General features: G+C 39.3%; 1 protein-coding gene across 4 annotated transcripts in view; it reads right to left on the reverse strand.

The window, feature by feature from the left end:
* JMJD1C (jumonji domain containing 1C) overlaps positions 1 to 18,112 on the reverse strand; it is a 164,751-nt gene that overhangs the window by 98,664 nt on the left and 47,975 nt on the right. For all 4 annotated transcript variants that reach the window (XM_062580735.1, XM_062580732.1, XM_062580733.1 and 1 more), the window contains exon 2: positions 12,444 to 12,608. Coding sequence is in view for 3 of the 4 variants with exons in the window: in XM_062580732.1 (XP_062436716.1) it covers positions 12,444 to 12,608 (165 nt within the window). In the remaining variant the exon portion in view is untranslated. The remainder of the gene's footprint in view (positions 1 to 12,443; positions 12,609 to 18,112) is intronic.

The raw sequence follows: 18,112 nt of genomic DNA on the forward strand, positions 1-18,112 counted from the left end.
TACAAACCAATTCTGATTCTAATCCTTAACTGCTGTTTTTCACAGGACAGAAGTTAGTATGTTAGTAGAAAGTAGGAAAATGTGCATAAAGTGCAAAGTACTTAATAAAAAATGCACACAGTGACTTCATTTTAAAGTTATTTCGACATGACACGGCCCCAGAAGACTTCCCTGCATTAATTAACGCCCTCTTCAGTAAGTTTCCCGCAATATTATTCACTCTCACTGCACGAATTGCACCTTCCATCTTAAAGACAACTCCGCACAGCTCCATTTGCCACCCTGACAACAAAGGATCAGTAGCAAATTCTATACCAGCCCTCAAATTACCCTATAAATGTTTTTTACCCCCAAAGTTAGACAGTTTTGATCAGTTCTGTCTAAAGTACCTACAGAAGGATGTAATCTGAAGCTGAAGACACTGTCCAGTCTTAAGGATTAAAACTATTACCAACATGCCTCAAAATCTGGTAAGGATCCAACTCTGCCAAATTTGTAGCTTCTGTTTACAGAGGTACCAAAGACATCTTCGTGCACACAGTCCACTACTAAAGAGGTTCCTAAAAGGGAATGTGGTTTTGTACATCTTCAGGTTATCCTTTTGTAAGCTACAAAGATACGCCCTGATACTCCCGAAATATTTTAGATATTCAAGATATTGAAAGTGGGCTTTAAATTTAAGAACAAAAAGAAGTTTTATGAATCACTTAAAATACTAAAAGTACTGACAGTACTAAAAGCACTGTAGTTTAGAACAGTAAAAGAACTCTCAGTAAAATCATACATCAACAAATAGAAATACTGGAAATAAAACCAACAGCCTTTACCATGGTAACCAGGTCTCGCTAGACCACTGTTTCAAATAAATGCAGCCTATTCCAGTCAAACAGGCCAAAATGCATGTGAATGCTATTCCCTAAAAAGTCAGTTACAAATAAGTTGATGTAAAAAGACTGCATAAAGCACAAATGAATTTTGGTTGTATTCATATTAAAATATAGCTTTATCATTATACTTTCAAAATAGCTACATTCATCAACCAACTACAAGCAGTACTATTTGACTAACTTCAAGATTCAGCTAAATGTTACAGTAATATCTACTGCACCCATTAAGTCAGCCCTACAAAACAGTATCTTGTGTCTCTTGTGATGGTACTAATATAGTTTGTAGCAATTCAATATATGCATTAAAAATCACAGTAAAGCACTTGAATGAAATAAGACTTTAAAACCATCTCAAATTACTTCCCTGAACAGAAGTATAATTCTGTGTGACTTATTACAACAAATGAGGTACTTACCCTCCATCATAGTCTCAAAACTGAAAGGAGATTTCAAATTAAAACACTTGGTCGAACAGAATGACACATGATAAATAAAAACATTATTTTTTTTTCTTGAACAGTTCTCACCAAAAATTAAATAGCAGGATTTTGTCTAGATTTTTGACAACTGCTTAACTAATGGACCAAATTTTTTCATAAAGCCAAAATAGAACAAAAAAGCAGCTAATGAAAGACCAAAAACCTTAATAAAATACCTTTTAACGCCCATGACTGGTGTAGAACCTATGACAGTCAGTAGACAAAAAAATAAACATTCTATCGTTAATTGTGTTAATAATTCATCTCTCCATAAATAAGAGGATCAGACGTACTCAGGGTTAGTTGAGGTCAGCCATGTTTCTCTAGTAAAACATTAATCACTGCTACAGGATATTATTTTCAAACAAAAATCCATTCCCTAGTCAGTGGAATAAAATCATTGAAACTTAAGGCTAACAGACTATTTTGATTGCTTACAAAATCAGCCAAATGAATATTTTTCTAGGATTATTTTGGTTCCTAAAGATGTAGGTAGCTCTAATTTATAGTTTAGTGTTGCATTGATTCAGTTTCAGGTATTAAAGATACCACTCCAAGTAACAGATCTCAAAGCTGCGATGCATACTAAAAAAAATTAAGATAAAGACTTAATAATACTCCTGTTGAAGCAGCCCTTATGCTTTACAGGAAGGGCAAGCAGATATGATAAAGAGCATAAACAATGTTTCACTGTACGTCATTCCTCCATTTATGTGGATACTCCATGCAGTTCAAGGTAGAAAAAGCAGATTATTGTAAAAGCTGATAAAACCACAGATAGGACAGAGTGGTTGCTTCTCAGTACCTGAGAAGCTTCAAAAAATGAGACCATTTCAGTGTTGTTCATCCTCCCCTTAAGACTGCCGTCATCCATACAAGACGTACATTGTGAAAAAGACAAAAAAGCTTTCAGTTTAAAGTTTCCTTTTCTTTTAGGAAGCCATCAGAAGTATATTTGCCATTGCTAGTCCTTGCCTTGACTTGCTGGTTGGGCCAGCAGCTGGATGAATGTTGTCACTGAGGTAAAATCAAATGCTCCCAGCCCCAGCTTCCACATGCTGGTAGAGAAAATGGATTTTGAAACCATGTTAGGCAATCAGAACTGACTTCCAAGGTAAAACAAACATTTTCTTCTGCAATTCTTTTCTTCTATTAAAAAGAAAAAAAGAGAGAAGAAAACCTCTCACCAGAAGAAGCAACCCTGTGCTTGCACAAGCTTCCTCCTTCCTCCTTGTTTCCCTGTCACAGTCCTTCATAATTCCCATTAGCCTCTGGTTACTGACTAACCATGCTGCAATTCTTCATCCTTAATCCCCCATAGGAAAACCTTTGTGGGGAAAAGCACAAAGCACATCATATATCATCAGAAAATCAGTCTCCAAAGACACAAACATTTTTCCTTCTTCAGGTTTCAGGGAACTTCAGTATTTTTGCTCTAACAAAATAAGATCTGAGTTCCAAGCTTCCAGAAGAAAACAGCATCTTGTTCCTCTTGACAAACGGACACCCTGTGGACAGTCACACACTTTCTCTGCTCTGTCCAGCTATGGCACATGCAGATCCACTAAATCTGAAAGGGCTTCAGAAAAACTGACGAAATCCATGTTGACATAAATACTCCAATGTGGGATTCAGAAAATAACATGTACTCCTATATAAACAAGCACATGAACAGATCTGGTGAATACTTTACAAGAGTGCTATTACGACAGTGAAACTGCGAATAGAAGACATTGGTTTTACTACTTAAGAGTATGTTTTCAGAAAGTAAAAATGATAGTCACATTCTAAAAAAAGTGAAATCTCCAGAAATTTTACAACATGAAAGATAAAGTAGAGACTTTATCTCAGCTAGCTACCTCATGCAGTCTAAACACCTGTAACTGACAGGCAGGCAGTTCCTGGACTCCCTATGCTAAGTTCTCTCCACAAGTTAAGATAAATTTCAAAAATAAAAACGTTATCTAGTTCATCAGTAGATACTTGCTAGAATGTGAACAGTAAATGAGGTTGCTGTGGAAACTTTGACTTTTGTGCTCCACAAGAAACTGGCACATATGATGAAAAAGCAAAGAACTATTCATGATAAATGCACCATGCAGAACCCGTTTCGAATGTTTTAACATCAGTGACAAAGGAGAAATGAAGACGACTACTTCTCGCTACAACTATCTGGTTTAATCTGTTTTACTGTAACTGAAGACCTGCAGCACCTGCCAGCAAAAGAAGGCAGGTAAAATAAATGGTAGTTAATTATTGAGGTCTCTTGTTTTAAGACCTTTTTCAAATGCAGAACCCTGAGAGCACAGAATGACACAATGGAACCAAAGTATTTAAGAAAAACGATCAACGCAAGTACAGTGTGTAACAGCAGTAAATAACAGCAATTCATTCTCACTTATATCTCTGCTTAGTTCATAAGAGCGTAGTATAACCTATTAAACATAGTATATTTTTGCACAGTGGTGAACAGTGTGTGTGCATGTAGGTACATACTAGGGGACAGAGCTTGCTGAACTAGCTGAAATTGAGGGGTTTTTTTAAGCACAAGTAGGGAACAAGGGAGGTGGCAGCACTGGTGAAAAGGAAGAGTGGTTAAATTCACTGTCAAACCACAACCATAAGGAATTGAGCTGGAAGGCAGTTATTTACCTGTCTGCTAACAGGAACAGTTTGCAAGCTACTACCCTGGCATTACCGAGACCTGACTCTGGGCTGCAGCAGTGATGTTTTTTCCAAGCTGCATCATGATTATCTGAAGGAGACAATCTCCTTTCCCTCCTGATAACCCACTTACTGGCACAAGTAACACATTCACCCCTAAAAGTACAGAAACTATCCTGTCTTCAACTTCTTCCTTCTGATCTCAAACATTAACATCCCCAAGGCTCAGAGGATTAAAGTCTTCCTCTGTGCTTTTCTCCCAATGTTATCAATTTTCCTTTTGAATCTAGAACCTCAAAGGCCAAAGTAACTATTGTGCCCCACCACTTGCTCTGGTTATCCAAGCTTCTGGAGGAACGTACCCCAGTTACAAGATCTGCTGCTGCTGCTATAAAAAGCAGCGAAAGTGCTAAGAGAAATCCCCGCAAACAAGGAGAATGTTACTGTTCCACAGGAACCTGTTCTATGGCAGGTAAAGAAGCAGCTAAAATATGGCTAGATAAAATCATAACGTGACAAAAATGCTCTTTCACAGAATCACTCTACAGAAAAGGAGACCTTAGAGGAAACAGTTGCCTTGCTTACCTGCCAATAACCAAAATTCAGGTGAAGGTGAAGGATTTGCTTTCTTAGTACTCTAGAACAATTTCCTTTAAATTCCTGATACTTTGCAAAATGCAGAACTTTCACCCTAGTCTTGCAAAAGGGCCTGACTGTGATGTTCTGACTTCATTCACATGGAGCTAACTCTGCACTTCAGCTTCTGTGTCTCAGCTGCAGTGGATCAGATTCCATTCCCACGTGGCCAAACATATCCAAATAACAATGTGCAAAAAGTAGACATACTTTTTCAGAAAGTATGCTACATTGAGCCTTCGTGCAGCAGCACGTCGTGGGATTCTTGACAAAACCCAGCAGAAGCAACTGGAATTCTGGGAAATGAGAACAAGAGACTCCAAACTCTAATTATGCCTTCCATAACTCATCTGATTCAAGTCAGCATGAAGAGAGCAGTGCTTCAGTATTGCACAGCTGACAAGCCATTAATGCACAGAAGTAGCAGTGGAGATTTTAACAGTGGGTGGCTTTAGAAATTAGCTGCCAAGAGAATTTGACAGGTGTAAAACCCAGCAGCTCCTCCTCCCTATCACAAGAACAACCCTGAGCAGTTTCTCAAGGATGAGCTCTCGTGGCACAGCTTCATTCACTCTGTCCAGCAACCACTCACCTAGAACAGGCCCACGCTAACGTCCTCCTCTCACCATACCCACCCAGCAGGTACAGCTCAAAGGGTGCGTGGGTGTACATTTTTATTATGTATTATGTATAAGTTGTAATTTATATGAATATCAACAAATAGACTCTGAGCATCCAGACTGATGGAGATGCACAAAAGGCACTGACAACGCAGGTCAAATTGAGTTGCTTGTGAAAAGACTCACGTTTTGGAAATTTGCATTTCCAAGATCCTATGCTGAAAAAATCAACAGCACCCACAGGCCTACATTCTGCTCATCACCATTGTACCTCCAAAATTTAGCTGACCATACTGCTTCATTAAGAAAGTTCAGATGATACAGAAAGTTAGAGTAATTTGCTTTCTTCTGCATAAATGAAAAATGTCTATCATAGCACTATGAAAAAAATCAAAGATTTTAAGATTTCCCTGTCACCTCCAGCAGATCCAGCACAACTCTGCTTCTGATGAAGCTGTGAAATAGGTCTACCTGAAGCTAGAAGTGTGAATGCAGTTCAGATACACTTGCACTAATTTTGAACTAGATGATTTCGGTATCAACAGGAATATAACTATGGCAGTACAAAATTCAGCACCAGTTATAAACCCATGTGTAAGCAGTTATCCTGGCACACAGCTTGCTGCAACTATGCCTGCCCTGCTACTGCTACCCAAACTGGTTAGCCTGAAGATGGAACCTCAAGAACTTGTATTCATATCTTATCGCAGTACCTACAAATTACTACTGGCATTACACTGCTGTTATCCATCTTCTGAACAGGTGCAAGTGACAACAGTGCACTCCACTGCGAGTGCTGCTGAAGGTTGCAGTTGGAGGATGCTAAACAGTATCTAGTTATTTATTTTGTGCAATTCTTGGAAAACAAGGAAAAGTGCCATACCAGCAAGAATCTGACATACTGAGACCTTCAAGATGCTGTTACACACTAAAGAGGCTTTTTCTAGAGGAACTGCCAGAATAGCAACTCGCAGGGCCCTATTTATCAAAATGACTTGTGCTACTGTTATTTTAAAACTAAAGTCTGAAACATACCCCATTTTATTTGGAATTCTAGCAGTCTTGTTTGCAAAAAGTACTCCTGTAAATGAATCTGGCTTTAAAAAACAATTATCTTCATTGATTAGAAATGCAAGTTAAAAAAATTAAAGTAGTTGTCATCTCTTCATCACTCTCTTCCAGAGTGGAAAGCCCAGGACAAGACCCATATTTCACAGTGAAGCACTGGGGGAGTTGAATAGCAATGAATTGAAATCTGTCTGGGGCATGTCCTAGGAAGGTATGGCCTCTGCTTAGAAGGCTATAAGGAGAGCAGTGAATTCCAATAAGCAGTAGTTTTTAAAAGTAAGTGCCAAAGTACACAGGCGGGATGTGGTACTGCCTGAGACATTTACATTCAGTGGGAATATTAAAGTAACATACTCTCCAGCAAAGTAATCTTTGAACCATCTCCAACTGCTGTTTCTGCATGTTACTCTTTCACAATGCACCAAAATCAGGTCACTTTGCTCTGCTGAGTCAGCTACTTATATTTACTCTCTCCCGAGCTCTAAATTGCCTTAAATCTTTCCCAAGAACCTGACAGTTTCCAAGTATTTTCTCCTCCCCTGTATACATCTTATCATTACCCCAATTTAGCAAGGTACAAACACTGCAATTCAGATGTAGCGAAAAGAGAAGCTGAAAAACCACCCACGCATTAGATTTTGATCCGTTTTCCTGGAAGCAAGATTTCTTTCCCTCAAATCTGAAATATCTTCAATGCTTTGGACTCGAGAGAGTCTTTTCTCTTTCTTGTCTCTTATATACCTAGTAATTCTATTCTATGATTTTTTTTTAACTACTAGAATATTTTCAGTTTCTCTTGAGAATTTAATTGCAGTATTTAATAATGCATACCCCTTTTTCAATTTGCAGAGATTATTAGAAGGAAGGAGAATACACTGTAGTGAAATAACTGAACACATAGGCAGATGAATCTCATGCACAAAACCAACATCTAAAAGAAACTTATTCCAAAATGCTAGAACTAGACCATCAAGACAGAAAAGGAAACAAATGGATTGAAAAAGTGGAAGTACATCATGATAGATGCAGTTATGAACAAACAGAACCTCTTCTACTCTCAGTAATCATGCCAAAGGAACACATTTGATTCATCTAAAGTTTATCTGGAAGCTCCATAGAAGGACACTGTTCAAACTGCAAACTTTTTTCTTTAATTATGACACAAATGTCAGTAAATATGCCCTTTACATGCTTTTGTTTTATAACTCAAAACCACAAAGCTAGCTGAAGCAGAATGTGGTCAAGCAGAAAGATCTGACAACTGACAGGGGCAAGGGAAGAAGGGAAAAAGACTGCATAAGGTCAGGAAAGAGTCAATCCTAGACAAGCCCACAAACCCTTCTACTTTTATACTTCATCAGCAAGTGCTCTAACACACAGTCAGTACCTGAACACAGGAGCTCATTCACATCTAACCAGAACAAATACATCCACTACTACCCAGAACAAACCTAATCCCTTCCATCACCAAGACCAACTCATCACTAGTATGCTGGTCAGACTAAAGACCCCTGTCTCATAGGTCTCAGTGGCATTATTCACTGTAAACAAACTCCAGATTTTGCAGTAGAAAAGATTTACTGATTGTTATTGAGGGTCCAGTCTTTGTCCTGGTTTTAAACCTGTGTACAGCACTGTTCTTGCAGAGTCCTGGACAGAGCCCCAGCCAAGATTCTTAAGTCACTGGTTCAGCAATGACTTCACTATTCCAAGAAAAAATAAGACAGGCAGACATGCACTTTTTCTTTTTTTCTTTTTTTTTTCCCTCAATCAAACTGCTTCTGTTGCTTCATCTTTCCTTAGGAGCCAAATATATTCAGGATCTCCTTATGAAGCTTACCTTTAATTTTAATATATATATACATTATCTTCAGAAATGTGCAAGAGAACCAGCTCTTGCTGTAAGCCAGCACTGAAAATGGGAGTGATACACAGTCATCACAAGAATTTATAGTAATGGAGTTCATAGGTCAAAGCTGACATCATGCAAATGTAATTTATTTTGGTAAGATGAGTGCTGTAACACTACTGTAAAGCTAGTGAAGAACAGCCTCCATATTCAAACCATCAGAGAATTAGGATGGTTTCTTCTGATTTATTATATATGAATTCATACTGAATTCACAAGCAAACTCAAGAGGCAGTACTATTTTATTTATAGGTATAACAATAGGCATCATATGCTTTACAAAACAAACTGTATCCAGCAACACACACACAAATACTGACCTATCATCAGTGCCTGTAATCTTCCTAGATATCCAGCTCTGCCCTTCCAACTGAATGGACCATTCCTCAATCCCACTTTACAGCTTATTTGACTCAGTCAAATCCTTCTCCTCTATGGCTTTTACTCTGCACAAGACTGCCAGCTCCTTCCAAAAGGAACTGCCAAAATAAAACACTTTCTTTCCCTCTTCTCCAACAGTTTCTCACCTTTCTTGTTGTAACAGCAGAAGTTTCTCAAGTGCTTTCCCACTCAATACATTCGCTTATCTCTAAATCTTTTCCTTCTAACCTCTTGCATTGTCCTGGCTCTTCCTTTCCTTGAAGTATAAACTTGCTGTAATCTATCCATCTTGAATTCCTTTACTCTTAATTGCATTTTCAATTACAATTATACTCCTCTTCTCTTATTTTTTTTCCAGGTTGACAGAGCATGCCCCCAGAACATCTGTATTGAATTTTTTTCTTTTCTATCTGTGGACTTTAATTTCAGGACATTACTGAAGTTTCCAATACAATGTCCCATTCACTCCCCCCCTAGAAAATCAATACTCAGTCCACATCTTTCTATGCCTTGAACACACAAAGTTGATGCAGCTAAAAATAATAATAAAAAAAGGCTATTTTGGTTTCCTCAGTGGTGTCCTGGAAGATTAATTTATTCCCCCTAAAACATAACTGTTCTTACAGATCTGCAATTCTTACCTATAATCTCAACTGCTTCAAAGTTGCCTTCTGAGGAATTCAAAGTCAGTTTGCCTCATTTATAGAGTTCTGATAATTCTCCTAACCCATCATTTTGACCATTACACTCCCCTCTTTTGCATCTTATCTGCACCCTCCCTTGTTAAGCAAACCAAGGCACTTGCTTACAATTTCCAAAACCTTTTATAGGCAGCTTTTCTTAATCCCTTAATGGGGAAAAACATCACTCTCATTACCCACTTGTTAAGTTTCCAGAACTCATACTTTCATTTTTCCCTTTGCTACTCCTTTTGCTGAGAAGTTTCCTCTTCCACTGACATCAGCATAGCTACCTGCAAACACACTCCTCCCTAATATCTAGGCCATGTATATCCTGATGTCACTTCCTGTCATTGCCATTTCTTTATGCTTTCTTGTTTATCTGAATTTACTTGCATCTGTTAAATAGCCTGTGAACTTTTAAAATAGGGGCAAGTCTTTTCTTTTATGCTTGTAAAGTACCCAGCACTGCTGAGCATGGCCTCAACTCAGGAACACTAATTAATGCTGCCTATATCCTTTTAAAGCTATTCTTGAGCCAGAGCCATTAAACTTCACTATGTGAGCATTTACAGATTGCGCAAAGAATCTCTTCTGCCCCTAGCTCCAGAAGCCACTTCAAATACAGTGCAATTTCCAATTACACCAGTCAGCTAGGCAGCCAAGTTCTCCTCCACTCTCCAGAAAAAATATCTCATCAAAAACTCATTTGATCACAATATGAAAGGGTAGGAGCACTACATTGCATCTCTTTCACACACTTGCAAAGACAATCAGAAACCAGTATCTAAACCAACATCATCAGAAAGACATTGATACAATGAAGCATGTTGCTGCCAGCAGGACTCATTTATATCAAGTGATTGATGCTCTTTTCACTCTGTGAAAATCAAAATTTCCACCACCTCTTCCATTGCTTCCTTATCTTTAATAAGTTTTGTTCTGACTAAGAAGAGACCCCTTCAGAGAGGTCATTTGCTCCCCTATAGACTGTTCAGACACTCTAGAAATAAAGAACCAAGTATTATGCCAGCACGAGTACCTCCCTGTTCCCCAAGGCCTTGTGTGTTCAGTGTAGTGATCTTCACCTTGAGGACAAGATATGGAGCAGGAAGTATCTACAGAAGGACTCTGCTCTAACTCACATGTTTATATTCTCTATCTGTATTTTCCATCAAATGTAGATTTTCTGGAACAGGGATGACTAGAGGGTTTGACTCAGAGAGAACAATTGTTAGCACACTTGTAGGCAGGCCAAGTAGAAAAGCTGAAAACCTGTCACTTCTACCATCTGGAAACTGTGACCTAACAAGCTGTTTGAGCCCTACTTTGGAATATATGATTTTATTTTGTACAAACATAGAAGCAGGAGGCGATCTTTTGCAAACCTTCTTCCTTAGTCCTTCCTCAAACCTCAAGAGCAAGAAAATTAAAGCAAGAAGAGAAAGTCCATAAAACAAAGAGGATAGAAAAAATATTCTGCCTTCATCTCTATTTCCACCAGAACAGACCTTCTCTAGTGAGAAGAAAGTGTAACAGAAACATGTTCACACAACAGCAGATAAAGGCATACTTTTATCTTTGGGACAGGATTAGCAGCCAGACCAGAAGAGAAGACATTCTAGAGATACACTCTTCCTAAGTCCAGGAAAGATTTGATTTCTATATCCTAGAGGGTGAAATTAAAGGTATCTAAAATAGTCAAAGTATATAGATAAATTCTAACATGCTAATCGATTTGAAAACATTCATCTCAATACAGGAGACATATGTGGTTTCAAAGAGCAAGCAACATGATTCCCTAGAAGTGAAAATTCTTGCTTAGAGACATACTAATATGAAATAGAAATTTGCCTGTCAATGCAAGTGTATGAAACTGCTTGTGCATCCAGAATGGTAGCTTTACTTAAGTGCGTTAACCTACAAGCTATGTCAAACATCAATATTAACTGAAGAGAAGAATAAATCCATCCTAAACAGTCTATGCATTTCGTCCATTACTAAGCTTCCGTGAACAGCCTGCTTTATGTTTTTTTTTTTTTTTTTTTTTTTTTTTTGTTCTGCTTGGTTCCAACCACCACACCAGAAAAACAATCAATGCAATAGCATTTCAGAAAGTCCAAAGTCCCCAGCAACAAGAACATGAAAGGAATATTTTAAATGAAATGCAGAGAGACAGCTAAAATCAGAAAGAAGAAAAAATGTCATCTAAATTTTTTACAACAATGAATTTCTAAAAACCCCGGAACTAAATTACAGATACTAAGACTAATATGAAACATATCTAACAGTGCCCCATCTTCATCATTCTGACAAATTTGTTGAAGCTCCCTTTTCATCTTCCTGTCTGGGAGATCTCTCCCCCAACTGTTTACAAAGGAAAAACATCCAATACCATAGGTTTTATAAAGTCTCACAACTATATGGATCTTCTGAAGAATTTTAAAGTACCTCTAGTTTCACTGGAGAAAAGAGAAATACATGCTTAGTCCTTGTTAGATGACCTCATCAGATCCTCAGTATTTCCCAGACCTACCTAAATGCCTGTCAAACATGGGCACAACTTCCCAGCTGCTGTAATCTCAGCAGCTTAAATGCTTGGGCATCAATCCAGAGACAGAGAGTCACAAGTATCACTTCATAATCCAGGCAAGCAATTACGTCGTTTACCGGGTTCATCTTTGCTCAGTTTTCTAAATTTTGACCCAAATTCTAGATATGCTTAACCCCCACAAAGAAAGTACCACAAACCTAAGCATTTGTTTTTCACCCTAAATTCAACCCTCCATAGAGCAAGGCAACATGCTGCTAGTAGGTTAATATTTATAAGATGCTTTGGCCACAGAAAATGATATTAGTTTTATCAATACCACTCAAAGAGACTAGTTTTGCAGTGCTCTAAGTTGTTTCAAAAATGAAGATGAGTGACTATTACACACTGCTCCCACCCTTTCAACACAAACATGCTTGATTAGTATTTCATAATCCTTTTCTTCCTCTCCTCCCCTCATGCTCATCAGTTCCCATGATCATAGCCATTAAACTAGACAGTTTCCTAAGCAGGACAGTATTAAACAGAATAAAATAGTTTAATACATGCTATCGCTCAGGTATCTTACCAATGCAGGCCACTGAATTTGTTTGATCTTTGATCCCTGAGTCTGGCTTGGGTCCTTTCTTTTTGCCCAGACCAGCTGGTACTCCACCAAGAAGGTTGCAAAATCTTCATAAACTTTAACCCATTCTCGTTTTTCCCATTCAAGGTCATCAAACTCCACATATACCTGGAGAAATTTAAAAACAGGAAGAGACATACATTATTGCTTATACAAGCATGTGTGTATCTACATACACTTTTGAAAGCACACTTTTAAAGTTTAATAAAATTTAATATTACCCCTTTTATTTTCATGGTATTGAAACGATGTAATTAATCAGCTCGAGTACCACAAGAAATTTTTCTTGGCAGTGCTTCTGTACTGAAGAGTACTATGTGTAGCTGTTACGAGGCAGCTGGGTTTGTCAAAAACTTCAGTATTAATCTTGGGTATCTTAGCCAGTGAATGAAAAGCATAGCACTAAACTAACAGTATCATTCACGTAACATATATAGCTATTTACGTATCAGAAAAGACATTCTGAGAATATTTCTCATTCTCAGTTCAAACATTTGTCATAATTAATGCAAAAAAATACGAAACAAAAACAAAAGCCCCCAGTTTCATTGGGGGGCAGGGGAGCCATTTTGAACAGAGAACCCTGAGCCTGCAGTCTCTGCTACTATGGGCAACTTTGACAAACAAGCCCTTTCACAGCTCCAAGCTCCACCAATTGGACTCCCTAGGTTTCTTGCCATTTCTGTCCTTCACAGACAGCTCTTCTAGAATCCCGCTCCTCGGAGACAGCACAGCTTTGTTCCCAGCTAAATTAATCCAGTACCAGTTTGCACCCATTCGACCTTGTGCCATCGCCGTCCTACAGTTTATACAGTTCTCCCTGATGCATTCTTGGAAAACCACCATATCCTCTCTGCCGTTGCATTTACGAAGCTAAATATGCCAAGCCTTTTGTCTCCTCAAAGGAGGAAAACTCAGGAGGAGGGAACTCAGAGCCACAGAGCTCTCTCAATCTCACCTGTCAGAAAAGTTAGCAAACTCTTCTGAATGCATTACGTCAAAGTTACAGAATCAACCCCCCCCCATACACACACAGTCATTTGCTTTTCCAAATAATAAGGAACATACTACATGGTGGTAAGAAGGAACCAGAAGAGCTTGTCACATGAATTGGAGGACGAGGGGAGACGCTTTGCTCCTCCTCTGAATTTCGGCTCTCCAACACTTCTGAAACCTGAGTTTCTTCCTCCCCCTGCTTCTGAGGACTTATATCACTGTCCCAGAAAGACTGTCATCTTTTTAACCTCGGTTAATTTTAGGTCTGCAACATGCCTCCTTGTCTAGACCTTGTCTCACACTCAAAACGTGAGCTGTGCAGCACTCCTTCCCCCTTCTGCATACCCAACTAATGGACACCAACCCTCTGCTTAACGCCTGCATCAGCATTCATCAGCCCAGCTTTTCCCCCTTAATTATAACTATTCTTTCTCACCCATATTTCCATTCCGTTCCTACATGCTTCCTTCCTTTCTCCATTTGAAGATGCCAGTCCGACTAAGAAAAGGCTAAGTACTTTGGTTTGTATGCAAGTCCGTGCATACGTGGCGAGCACTGCAGTTCCTTTGTTTTATGGCAGCCCATTACTGCATTTCCACTTGCAATTTGTCCAAATAAAAAAGAAACAAGTTTCTGTTTTCTTCTCTTTCTGTCAAGCTACCCTCCGTCTGTGTCGTTCCTCCCCACCTCACAACCTCTACAAACCGTTCACTGCTTGGGCAAAGGGCAGCTATCGCTGCTTGTCCAGCTCCTTCTCCCACCCTCCACCAGGCACTGGCCCTGACCACCACGGCACTGCAGCACTCATCATGTCACCAGTATCACTCTCACAGGTGACTCATCTTTTGCTTCTCATCTCATAGCTCATCTTACTTCTCATAGGCTTTCCTTCTTGCTCTGAAACTCTGGATTAGAGTGTGAACAGGACCTGCACCTCCTAAAAAGAGATTTATTTTTGCAATTCGTCAAATAGCAAATTTTTAAAACAACATTCAGTGATAGAACATTCAAAATCATTCTATAGAATCATCTTTCTCCTGTCCCTTCCTCCTGCAAATTCCACTCAATTATTCTTGACTGGTCAATCTCTCTCTTTTTCTTTTAATCTGTCGAAATAAATTTGATGTAGATAGTCTATAGAAGGGTGTAGGAGGTTAAGTGCAAGACTTTGCACAGCAGCAAGTTTAAAAATAGCAGGCAAAGGGAATTAAGTTAATAAAGGCTTTTCAAAAACTCAGTTAAGTCTAATTAGAGTTAGCAGTTTAGAAATTGCCATGATGAAACATACTGTACCTCCTGAATACTAGCCAACACTTGTGGATTACTGTGATAACATCTAATGTTTGTGTGCAGGTTTTGCACCCCAAATAAACCGAAATCCGGTGCAACGACAGCGGGAGTTATTGCTGTGCTATCTGCAGATTCTCCTGGCACCGTATAATTAGAGCTTCAAAGGAACAGTTCCAAGAAAAGGAGAGAAAGGAGCGTGGCGCCACGCCAGGCTGCCATTGCCCAGGGCCACCATATTCCTCCCGGCTCGTACGCAACACGCGCGACCTTATTGGGAATTGCTGCTGCCAGCTTCCACCGCAAAGAGCTCCATGCCAAGGCGATTAACTAGCTACAGGCTTCTTAAAGCGCATTTCTGAAAGGCAGAAGCAGCACAGGCCAAATGCAAAAAGCAACCCTTCGTCAATTCTCTTCCTCGCTCGCAAATACTTGCTTAGAACAGAAAAGTCCAAAGTGATTTTTTTTGAGGTAACAGTAAAGTCCCCAAAGAAAACAGGCGGCTTCCTTCTCTGGACACTCATATACCACATGGAGAAGAGCGATATCCCAAGCTGCATGAGTCAGAAAGGGGAGGGTGAGGGGGTGGAAAGCACTACAGCAATCTGTGCCAGCAAAATAAAATGTGGAGTCAAAGTAAGACTCTCTAAGGAGAGCCAAGGCTGAAAATATTTCATCCTTCTCTTGTTTTACTGAATGTTGATTTTAACATTTTTGAGCCAAATTTTGCTTCCTTGCCTTGACAGCAATGCAAAAATTTATTTTACCAAAGTGGCTAAAGATACCTAACCATGTATGCGTGGACATGCATACAAAAAAATTTCTGCTAGAATTTTATTATATTTATAATTGGCATTAATATGCTAAGGCTGTAACTTACTACTATTTTCCAACAGGAAGTGGCATAAGCCTTTAGGATTTTTTTTTCCCAAGTAAAGCAAGACAACAAATTAATCTCCAACCAGAGCCAGCTAAAGAACCGCAACAAAATATTGTTGTTTCAAAGCCAAAGCACAGCAACGGTGTTGAAATTTTCAACACACAACTCTGGGACCAAAATGTTTTCCAGTCACTCCTGCTGCAAAGGAATCTGCCTGATGAACAATTTCAGAACCTTTCAAACTGTCACAAACAAACATTAACCTCCAGTAAATTTTACTTGGAGAGCAAAATAGCGTAGCCCGCGCACACCCCGCTTCCGCGGCCGGCCGGCACTGCCTCCACGGCGGCGTGCGAGAGCGCCGCCGCCACGGCTCGGGGCCCGCCACCGCTGCAGGGAACCGTCCGTGCGCCTACCCAACCGCCGGCCGCCTGGCCTGGCCCCCGCTCCTGGCGATACAGCTGCACCGATCACTAACAACTTCTACTTTAGCAGTTTCAAAGTAATCCCTAATAACAAGCAGAGAGCCCTGTACGACATCCCTTTGCTGGGTTTTTCCCGCGGCGCGCTGGGATTCCTACGCCTAACGAGGTGCGTTCCACAGACCACGAGCTCTGCTCTCGGGCTGACGGCAGCAGGGGCCTGCAAGACGGGCTCCGCGCTTCTGCCACGCCGCGAGAAGGCCTGCCTTCCCAGACACGACCTACAGTCTCCCCTTGGCACCAAAGGATTATCGAAATACTTATTTCTAGTATAACGGAGCATTTTTTTAAAGTTGCATTTAGTAAGGCAAGTAGCAAGAGAAACGTTCTGTGACGCGTGGAGCAGTCCTGATTCATCAACAGGAGGTTCCAGGTGAGTCCCAGCGCGCATCCCATTGAGTTGTACTCCCAACATTTTTACATTAGAAAAAGATAAAAATGGAAAAATAGTAGAATATTGCACCACATACAATTATAATGCCTAAACACAAAATACGGCATTAGTAAGAGTTGAGAACTCAAAACTCAGATGCTAAAAATTATCTGTAAAATTCAAGAAAATCTTAGTTATACAATTGAAAAATATATATCCAAACAATCTTAGCATTCAGTCAAGGCATCCACAACTAGTTGCCATTAGTCAATTTTCCAAACCTGTGATGTATGCTCAGGTAAATATAAAAATTTAAGCCTTTTATTTAATATGTAACGTATTACAGACTTACTTGAAGATATGCTAATCTAAAATAACTATTTTCAACAGCAGTAACTAAAATCTCTTCTAAGAAATGTTTCCATATAAAACTATCAGAGGAATAAAGAAAAAATCCTCTATATTATTATGCTATATATATAATACTCTGTACTATATATATATACACTACATATTTTCATCTATATTATATTATACTGTTTTCCTTGAAAATTCAAGAGCTTCACATCTGTTCTTCAGCACTAGAATAAAGCTGCAGAATAAGATACATGTTTTACAGGAAAGAAAACCCCAAACTTCTAAAGATGAGACATAAAACGTTAGCACTGGTGATTATTTTATGCTATTACATAGCTAAAAAAATTCCCTTGAAATTGTTTGGGAAAATATTCAAATCTGCAAATACATTTTGATTATTTTTGGAGCTTGCAAGTAATAACAAAAATAAAGCAAAAGCTCCCGCCCCTATAAACTCAGTAAGCATCATCCAAGAAAATCATCAAATATTTTCTCTCAAATATAGAGAGCAACTCCTGCTCCTGATTTACTTTGAGACAGAGGCATCTTCTCATTTGCACCGTGGAAGCTGAACGAACAACTTCTCAGAGCTGAAACCTCTTCGACATAGCCTGCTACCAAGACACATCATACTAACTATTCCAAAGACTTAAATCTTTTGTTTATTCAATAGAAAAAAGTACACTCATACCACCCTGGAAGCAGTCCTCAGCTACAGCCTGAGAAGTTGAAGTGTACAATAAAGCAAATAGTTAATTATCTGTAGACTTAAACCCAGAGCTCCCCGAAATTCCCATTTTTGGCACGGCGATGGCTGCGGGTCCCTGTGCTCAGAACGGAGCCTACCCCCTGTCCCTTGTAAGGCGCTGAAGGATAGGGCAGAGTAGCATTCGGCTACAGCACTTCTGAAATCCAGAGAGACGAGTCTTCCAAAACCACTGTTGCATGTGCAACCTCAAATATTTTCCCGAAATATCTTGTTGCACTAAGTGTTTTCTCAGCCCTTCCATCTGCACAGAAGAGTAAATGCTCCAGTTAGTCTTGAAAAGGAGCTAAGAGTGCTGAAAAGAAGATCTATTAACAAACATTTCTTTCTCTTGCAGAGGAGGACATCCAGTAGAATTGTAACATTTTTAAGAGGATCTGAAAACATTCATCTACAAGTACGGGAAAACCTCTGTGGAATTGTGGAATGGGTGTATTCCGCCATATAGAATACAAAGTGAAAAAAATGTTT

Source organism: Rhea pennata, chromosome 7, assembly GCF_028389875.1.
Source record: "Rhea pennata isolate bPtePen1 chromosome 7, bPtePen1.pri, whole genome shotgun sequence".
Lineage (NCBI taxonomy): Eukaryota > Metazoa > Chordata > Aves > Rheiformes > Rheidae > Rhea > Rhea pennata.